The following is a 9,811-nucleotide window of genomic DNA, read 5'->3' as shown; positions in this document are numbered from 1 at the left end:
CGAGCTCCCCCGAGCCTGGCAGCGGCGGCCCGGCAGATGTAGATGCGTGTCTATGTTTAACCCTTTCCTGGCTCCTCGGATTTGTACCATGCTGAAGATCCTCACGAAAAAGCTTAGGAACCAGAGTTTGAATGAAATTCAGCCTTTTCAGCTCAAGGTAAGGACAGACGGTTTTGTCTCGGGCGTTTTTTGCACCCGTCAGGTAACTAGTAACGGGGCCTTGAGCAGTTAGTATCTGGGAGTTTTTATTATGCTGGGCCGGTTTCCTCTCAGCCAATGTGCTCCGTAGGAGCTGGCCTAGGCTGTATTCCTGTTACTAAAGCCCTGTTCCTTTGCTCTCAGAATCACCCTGCATATATCAATATGTAATACGGAAAAGTGGATGAAAAGTGGATGTATCTGTTTGTTCCTTAGAAGCATTTATTTTTAACGGCGTTCACGTGGAGCTTCATAGGCGTTTGCCTGTCTGTCTGGTTACCTTTGTATGTGTGCAGTTTGTAGTCTCCCAGCCCTCACCTGGCTAGAACCCCACTTGAGCAATGTTCAAACGTGATTTGCTTAAAATAGCTTTCAGTTCGTTATTTGCATTTCTGTCCCTTCTGGTCCTGAAGGCAGGAATCTGAGCTGAAGTTTGCTGTTGGGCTCGCTGCATTGACCCATGGCTTTTGAACTCTGCTCACATCCTTTTTGAGTATTCAGAAGAAAAATGAGGATCACAGATTCAGGATAAGGAATATGTAAGGCCTTCCTGCCAAATGCAAGGAAGAATTTTGGAGCCATATGCAATGAGATAAAAATGGAGTCGTGATGTGTTACTTACAAAAAAAATTAACCAGATCTTGATTTGGTGAAAGTGTTGTGAAGCAAGGGATACCCCTGGAAATCAGCATTACTGCTGGATTGGCATCAGCACTGCAGGAAGTGTTGTGCCCGGACGCAAATTAAAGAAGGGATCTGGGAAAAGTAGCAGCCCTCGTTGCCTAGAGTTGGGGGCTGGGGATGCATATACCAGACTCTAGTGGAGTCTTTTGTATGTGTTACACAGAGGCGGACTGCTGTGTGGCTGCACTTCTGCGCAGTCACTCTGGAGAGGCTGGTGGTAACTTTGTTAGACACAGCGCTGGTGCTTCCTCAAAGTTTGCAGTGTTCACGTACTTCTTCCTGCAGGGATTGCACATTGTGTGGTTACTGGAGGAGGCAGGGTTAGGTTTCATTTTTGGAAATAAATTGCTTTAATGATGCTTTTGATGCTTTAGGTTGCAGTGGATGGATTCAGTGCACAATATCTCTGCAGAGGCAGTGGGGGATTTCTTTTGAATACAGTTTCTGAGTCTTGTGGCTATGATTGCCTGCTCTAGCTTTATTGTTCGTCTCTTGGAGCATCAGTTGGTGAAACTGCGAGAATCTCCGGAAGGAGCTCTTGGGGGTATATATAGCATTTAGGATGCTTGTAGGCATGCAGGGAAACCCGCAGGAGTGGGTATCTGCAGCCATTTTGGTCATATTCATGCTGAGGTTCTGTGCTGCAAACAGGTGGTCTGTATTTTTGGAGGCTCAGTAAAGAAGGCTGACTTAGGCTTACACTGTTCTCTGCAAGGCTAGTGCATCAGAGGTAACATTGCAGCCTGCCATGGGGAGCGGTACAATGACTGGTCTGCATGTTTATGGGCAGAAAGCCAGACTTTCAGACTCTGGGTTTATATATATTTTGTAGGCCTTTGGGGACCATATGCAGCTGCCTAATCTTTGTTGAGCCTCATACCAGCATACTAATCACTTAACAGAGTGTGCAATGCTCTTTCTTAGGTGTAGGGCTAGATCATCTTCACATGTGGACATGGGATAGGTGTCACAAGTGGTGAGTGGTGTGGGAACTTCCCATGGTTGCCCTGGGCATGGACCCTTGACAAGGCCAAGTGTCCTGCACCATTTCCTTTTACTGCTCTCAGATGATGTGGGACTGCCAGGCACAGAATGAGCTCCTGCCTTCTCAGCTTCTTCATTTTGATCTGTGCCTGTTCAGGTCTCTATGTATTCTGGCATGTAAGGCATGTGCATTATTTAAAAGGTTCAGTCTGCTGTCTTTGAAACCTAGTGAAAAGTTAGTTAGATGGGAGCATAAAATGAGGTCTGCGATAGTGTAAGTGGAGAATGAGCATGTATTTTGGATAGAATAGGAGCTAATCTGCATCCAGCAACCAAATCAAGAGCTTTCTGAGCTTTAAAAGCAGTGTACTTCCTTTAGTTGCTTTTCTCCTTCTTTACCCACATGGTTTTGCACTTCATGACCTTTGCTGGAAGTTCCCAAATTCAAGAGAAGGCAAGATGCTGTTGTGTTTCCAGCTTGCAACAGTACTGCCATTAGGCAAAGTTGTGGGAGACTTCTCCTTGGATAAATGGTCAAGTGATTTTTGTAAGCTTGGGAGATTTGACCAACCTTGGATTGGCATGCCAGCTTTGGGAATCTTTTGAGGATTAAATTTCTGCCCACTGTAGGGATCTGATTTTGGCACCAGGTATCCTGAGTTGGTTAAGTGTGGCGTGATATGTCTTCCTAGTTTTCCCCCAGTTGGAGAAGCTGAGAGGCTGCCATTGCCTCCTATAAGTGAAAGCAGGAAATGTACAGGGTTTGGATGTTGATGTAATGGACCTTGCTTTTTTCCCCTGCTGAAGATGGTCTTCAAGCAGTTGACAACTAAGGCTGCTTGGAAGGCTTTGGCTCAAGAGGTCTGCCATTTCGTGCTGATGTTGCTGAGAAAGTTACTGTTGCTGTATTGCCTGTTCACCAGAAGTCACCATAATGGGAAGGGAGAGGTTGACTGAAGTTTCTCGCCTGCTCGCGCATGGGTTAGTGTGTGCTGTCAGCTGGGCTGTGAAGTGTGGTAGTTAGGGTTCAAATTTGAAATCTTAGACTTGGAAGACTGGTCATACCAGAGACCTTCCGGTCTCCCCACTGAACACTCGTGCCCCTGTAGCAGGCACAGCTCAGTAGCATTGTGTCCCCTCCTGAGCTGTTGAGGTTCAGTCCAGTCCATTAGCTTTAGAGCCCTTCAGCTGCTGCAGCTAAATCCAAGAAAGGACTGTGAACCGGAGCCTTATGGCCTCAGCCTGTTGTATCACCTCTTGCTTCAGTGGTCTGATGTTCTTTGCTAGAGATTAGGCCAGATTCAGAAAGCTCCAGTTTTTGGCTGGCTGCTGGAAATTGAGGGCCAAAAGCAGATTGGACTTTACAGGTTAGGGCAACTGGGTCTGTTCCAGAGTGGACCTTGTGGGACAAAAGAGTGAGAACAGGGTTTGTCCCATACTTTAGTAAAATGCTTCAAATAAAGAAAGTGAGAGAAGCCTATAACTCAATGCCTGAATGTTTTATTGTCTGTCCAGTATTACACTGTACTACAGTTTTTCTTATTTTCTTCCATAGTTTTGGACTGTTAGCCCTGGTTAAGCCCTCCTTGAACTAGTAAGTCAGATTGTTCAAGGAGCTTCTAAAATGCATATCCTGGAATTGCACGTGGGTTTATATGATGTCCTACTGATACTGAGCTCTGAGACATACTCTCCAGCTGACTTGGTGAGCTCTCTACAAATGAAATGTCTTGTTCATCCCCTCATCTTGGGGTAGGGGTTTCTCACACTAATGCATTTCTTCCAAATCCCTCTAACTCTTGTGCTCCTGCATATTTCTGTAGTGGCAAAAGTTTAAGTGTCTATTTTCTAAGCTTTGCTGGCAAGCAAGCTCCTTGGGGCAGGGAGCATCTGGTTGGAACAAGTCTGTGCATTGCCGGTCAAACTAAGCCCTTAATTAGTGGCCCTAGGTGTTATCAGAATGAAACAGTTGGATTGTGGTGTGTTAAAAAATTAACTGGCTAGAACATGTAGCTGAAGAAAACTAAGCACTTGAAGGGTGGCAATTCCATTCTAACTTTGCTGTCAACACAACTTTAGAGGTGATACAGTTGATGTTCTAATCCATAAAAGTTGTTAAATTACCTATGCACTTGGCATGTTCCTCTTTGTGCTGGGTGGGGGGCAATTAAGACCTGTTTATAATTTCCTTAATGTCGATCAACAATATGAAATAATATTTGAGTCTCTTGTGGCAACAGAGAACTGCATTTCTCTGCTATGTAATTTTGGACTTAAACTTGCTTACAAGGGAACTGTGGCCTAGTCACTAACAAAGCCACCATGACAGCTCTTTCATGGATCCTTGCAGCTTGTATGTGTGCATAACAATGCGTTGGGGACCAGCAAGTCATGTCCGTAATTTTCTGCTGGCATCTGCATCCAAAGTCAGCTATGAGACTAGGCTGGCTGGCTGGCCTGGAGGAGCAACTGGGAATCATCCTGATCCTTCCTACATGAAGGGGGTTCAGTTGGCTGTGCAAAGTGAACCTCAGGCTTGCAAGTCACTGTCCCAGCACTAGCTGGTTATTTAGCAGAGCCAGGGGTGTGTTATTTAAGTTTTTTCTCCTCAGACCAAAAGAGTCAAGTAGCATCGTTACTACTGATACACAGTGGGTGTGCTTTCAAAGATCGGTGTAAGGACTCATGTTTTGTATGAATGAGGACATAATATTTTCCTTCTTTCTTTGGGCTGACTGCTTATCATGTGCTTGGCCAAGCACTGGTCTTCAGGCTTGCTGAAGACAGCTTGGCACAGTGAAAATTCAGCTTCATTTGTCTCCTGTGGTGTGTGAAGGTTTTCTTTCATTTATGGACTTTTTTCAGCACATCCCATCCTAGAAGTTCATTCTTCTAGGGCTGGAGAATTGTTTTATATCAAAACTTTTCTTTTCCTCCTACTAAAACCTGGTAACTTTAAATGCTTCTGGTTTGTCTTAATCTCACTCAGGATGGATACAGCCCCTTGCAAGAATGTAAGTATGTAAGTACAGTTTTTGCAATTGGAATATCTGTGAATATGTCTAAAGTTAAGCTTGAGATAGTTTTGACTGAAGTTACTGGGTTAGAAATGCTGTGATAGGTACTTAGCCAAGGCAAAGAATAGAACGGACAATCCCAGCCATTCTGAAATTTTAAGTTTTTGAGACTTTTGCCTGAAGCATTGTAAAGTAAGAGGTTTGCAATTCCTTAGCTTCTGAGGTCTGAATTTTCAAGGGTTGTCATCTTCCCTGTGCAGACATCCAACATCAATAATCTCCTTTAATGTCTTAATTCCAGAGAGTGGAAACTTCAGCTAAATTGCAGAAACTGCAAATGTGGCACAATGGGGAGTTCATTGACATTGGGGTAGTTCAGTGAGACATCCTTTCAGCTGGCCTTGTTCGTGACTGATATGAAAATATGAGCTAGATTTTAAAAAAAAATTAATACACCCTCCAGTGTCACAAAGAAATCTCATTACTTTCTCTTGTATTTCCCAATTCTTTATTTTTATTTGAATGAAACATTGAATTCTGAAATTGTTATACTATGTCCTTGACTTTTGCACTTTGGTGAAAACAAATTAATCCATTTTGCTTTGATGGACAATGAAGTTCTACCTAATTTCCTGTTGTCATGCACTGTCATACAGCTCCTGAATTTATGTTGCACTGTTTGGGATGCTAAAAGTTTTCCTGAGCAGGAAAATAGCTTATATTTGAAGCAAAAATTGAAAGCAGACCGAGGTCATAAGTGAATTGTGGCTCTTGAAAAACAGTGGGTTCACCTTTTTTGAAAGTAAAAAGCAAGGCTTGCATTACTTAGGACATCTCTGGAGTGATGGGTGGGCAGGGCATCACTCTGCTGTACCGTGCCAGGTTGGCCAGCTTCTCTGGCTGTTCTTGGAGCATGCCTGGGGTCAGAGAAGTATTGCTGGGATGCCTCAGTATGGGAACCACAGGCTGTATTCTCTTTTCAGTGGGGAATACACTCCCACCTGCAGTGTAGGCAGCACCAGCTCCTCCTACCCCCATGCATTTATCTGTAGCCCCGTTCTGTTCAGTGGGATTCGGGTTGCCGGGTGACCCAGCTCTTCCTAGCAACCAGCATCACAGGTATGTGTGCACTCAGGGCTGTTTGCTGCTTTAGTAACTGTTGTAGGTGGCTGTGGGCAGAGCCTATTTGTCCTCTTGCCACCATTGACCAGCAGAGTCAGCCAGCTAAGCTGGTTTTGAATAGGCACCAGCACCACCCACAACCGCTCAGCATGAACACCCAGGCAAGGATTTAGAGAAAAGCCAATTAGTTGTGACCTTTGTCAGCATAGAAAGCATTCCATGTGTGGTATGAACTCTGCTGTGACCCAGGCCTGAAAGTGGATGTAAAGGATGTATGGCCCAATGTGACCTATTCAGAGCTGTCTCCAAGCCCATCTGGGCACAGGGCAGCCCAGCACACAGGTGAAGCACAGTTCAGAGAAGTCTTTTTCTTCTGAACCAGCTTGGCAACTCCTTGGGGTGGACAGCTCATGGTGCCTCTGGGCATTTCTCCTCTCTCTTGCTATGTTCTTTTGCTTTTCAGACCCAGTATAGCCTCCTCCCTGCTGTGGGATGGTCTCTTTGGACATTGATCTGGCCTCCATGTCTGCCTCAGTGTGTACATCAGACTGGATTTTTCAGTTGTTGTAGGACAAGCATTTTGAGGCTGGGGCATCTTGGGAGCTGGCTGAGGCAGAGGGAACAGATTTTACGTGGCAAGTAGTCTTCCTCCTTCAATTAATGCCGCACATGAAGTGCTCAGCCAGGTAAACTTCTGCTCTTTCTCTGAGACAGCCCTAGCAGAATGGGAATGCTACAACGGAGTACCCTTGTGTTAGGTATATCATGTGAAGAGCTTACATGGTTGCCTCTCTGGTCCAGCCTTGATAGCTTAATGGAGGGTGAAATACTGTGAACACTTATGGAACTTCTGGTGGACCTGGATATAAGAAATTATCTTGCTTGGAAGATTTGCACCAAAGCTGCCACATAGCTGCATGTGCAATAATCCACATCCTGGGTCTTCCTAGTTGTTCTGGGTTAGCATGGTAGAATGTCACCTGGTGGTGACAGGAACTAAAAGCCCAAAGAACATTCTATGAGTGACTTTCAGCTTTTCAGGCAGCTTGTGTGGACCAGTCTTTGTTTCTAGACTTCTCTTCCCCCAGCACTCTTAGCCAACCAGTCCATCATCCAGGCTTCCTGTAGAAATAAAAGCCTACTGCAGAGCCCCTCAGCTTGCCAAAGCTTGAGCTGTAGTATTGGGAATGGAGATTGATGCCTGTGCCCCACTGGCATGCACCTTCTAAATGGGTGTTGTCAGCAAGGAGATGTGAAACCTGGGACGGTGTCCCTCAGGCTTGGCAGGCTGACGTTATGGATTCTCTTCCTCAATTGAGCTGCTGCCATCTGGGACTGGCATTGCTGTATTGGTTAGCTGTTGTATCCAGCAAATACACCTGAGAAAAATCCAGATTTGCCTGGGATCACCCTTGTTCCCAACCCTTGTTCCAGCATCAGCTCATATGAGAAAACCTAAGTTCAGGGCTGGAAACACCTTTTGAGGAAAAGAAGAAATCAGTGCTGGAGCCTAAGAGCCCTGGGGAGGTTTTTTTTAGTCATGTCTCCCATTTCAGGGATGTGTGGACCCTGAGGTTTGTTGTCTGACTGCAAAGTAAATGACCCTTATCTGAATTTAGATATATGAAGGGGCAGGGACTGCCTGCATAAAGTACTCCCAAAAACTTCAATATGCATTAACGTCCAGAGTGAGAGTAGAAAGACCTTGATTTCTGACATTTCTAAGCAACAAACCATGGATTTGCTTTGGCTAGCTGATTAATTGATTTGACTGGGCTACAAGCCTGCTTTTGAGGTGCTGGTTTCAAGAAGGTCACATAATTTAAGTTCCTCTTGGCATAAAGATCCTGTCCCTTCACACTCATTTTTTTCAGAAATCTGTCTCATCCTATTCCGTCCTAATGGGGTCACATTGTTTCCACGATGCAGGCTATTTTTTATTTAACTGCTGTCCTTACTTCTTGGCATCAGAGGCCACAGTCTGCCAAGCTCTATATGGGCATAAGATGAGAAGAAAATTTCCTTTGATTGAACAGGGAATTTCCCATCTTGAGGAAAGGTGCCAGAGCCTCTGGTTTGCTGAGTGTGTCTGGATGTAAGCTGGAAAAATATAAAATAATCCTTCCATATCCTGTCACCCGTTTATTACACACAAAGCCAAGTGGTTGTTCCAGACAGTTGTCTGCAGCCAGACTGTTTTTGTGCATGGGTTTCTTTTTGTTATTATTATTTTTTATTTTTTCTTTATTCCTGGGCATTGGTTATTCCAAAGAAAGAAAAGTTCTTTGGCAAGGGCTAATTAAGAGGAGAGAACAGTGGTCTGGAACATAGGAAGTGAAATAATTTAGAGGCTTAAAAATCAGCTTCCATTTATATTTTTTTTGTTCATAGAAAACCCTTTATTCTGGCTTGGACAGAACAAGTCATTCTTGGGAAACCCCTTGGTGGTATTTTGCAGAGGGCTGCAGTGCAATGCAACTTTTCCCCTGTCTTGCTCCTGAAATGGTATGTGGGCGTGCCAGTGTAGTATGTGGTGCTCAGACACTGCCTCAGTAGCCATCTGTGGTGAGCAAAGTGAGTTGAATCTGCAAGAACACTGTTGAGTTTTGTTCTGTGCATCCCCTTGTGTTGTGATGTTACAAGTAAATGTGTGTTCTGCTTCCATGCATGGGGCTTAGGAGCACCCATCCTGTCTTAGACCTACAGTCAGTTGCCTCCTCTCTTCTATCTCCTGCAGGTGCCAGATGTGGGCACTTAGGGAAGACAGTAAGAACAGCACATATGTTGGTCTTGGGAACTTCTTGAGGCAGAACTGCTGTCTGTGCATTAGTAGCCCAATGGACTTATTTTACCTAAACCTGCCAACCTGCTCGTATATTGCATCAAATTATGTCTTTGTGCCACTTGTCTCTAGCCCATCCCTCCATGTGCAGGAAGAAGAGACTACCTCTTTGGCCAGATTCTTCCAACTAGGAACCACTTGGTATCACATGATGCCTGCTAGAAAGTATCTGGGGCAACGAGATCCGTAGCAAGTATTTACATGCTCCTAACTCTAAGTCTAAAGATGCCTGACCAGATGGATCAAAGATCAGGTCTTGAAGGATTATCCTATGTTACTGACTTGCTCCATCATGAAACGCAAGAAGATTGGTGTAAATCCATACAGATGAAGCAGCTTGTGGCCACTTGCACACAGAAGGGTTAATGTGGGATTTTTAGAGGAGAAGCCTGAAATGTCTCATGTGCTCCAAATGTGTTTTCCAGCCTGACTGTAAGGCATTGTTCCTTGTGTTTGCAAATCTGGCTAATGTAGCTCTTTATGGCTGAGCAGAGGTGAGTGTCAAGTGACGTCTCCCAACACAGGACAGCTTCCCATCAGCTAATGAAGTATCTCAAGGCATAGAAAACCTGTTTATGCCAGCTTCTGTCAGCTGTATTTCCCTGGTAGAGGGACCCATGCAATGCTGGGGAGTTGCTTTAAGCCATCAGAGAAGCTGGCCTGTGCAGAGGGACCTCTCCTCATCCCAGCAATGTGATGAGCTGGGCCAGTGGGGAAGGGGTGAGTCAGGAGGAGTGTATTTAAGTCACTGTGGCCTAAGCAGGAATAGTTGGCACTGGTTTGAGCAACCGTCTCCCATCCTCCCCTTTCTCAGTACATGTATTGCGGATGAGAAAAGCTGTGCTATAGGTGCCTCTCCAGTTGTAGGTGCCCCTTGTACTCTCTTCTCCTTATGCCTGAGAGGGTTTTTAGCCTGTGATAAATACTGCTTTTAACCTTACAGTGTTTAGAGCTGAGGTTCAGC

General features: G+C 44.9%; 1 protein-coding gene across 1 annotated transcript in view; it reads left to right on the top strand.

Moving 5' to 3' along the window:
- Positions 1–7: 7 nt before the first annotated feature.
- Positions 8–9,811, top strand: part of LOC104388002 — a 58,480-nt gene continuing 48,676 nt past the window's right edge. Inside the window, exon 1 of the mRNA XM_009996808.1 lies at positions 8–157. Coding sequence (XP_009995110.1) covers positions 53–157 — 105 coding nt within the window. The 5' untranslated portion in view covers positions 8–52. The remainder of the gene's footprint in view (positions 158–9,811) is intronic.

Source organism: Chaetura pelagica, unplaced genomic scaffold, assembly GCF_000747805.2.
Source record: "Chaetura pelagica isolate M959 unplaced genomic scaffold, ChaPel_1.0 scaffold14, whole genome shotgun sequence".
Classification (NCBI taxonomy): domain Eukaryota; kingdom Metazoa; phylum Chordata; class Aves; order Apodiformes; family Apodidae; genus Chaetura; species Chaetura pelagica.
Note: the sequence above shows the minus strand (reverse complement) of the source record. Positions and strands in the feature narration are given on the sequence as shown.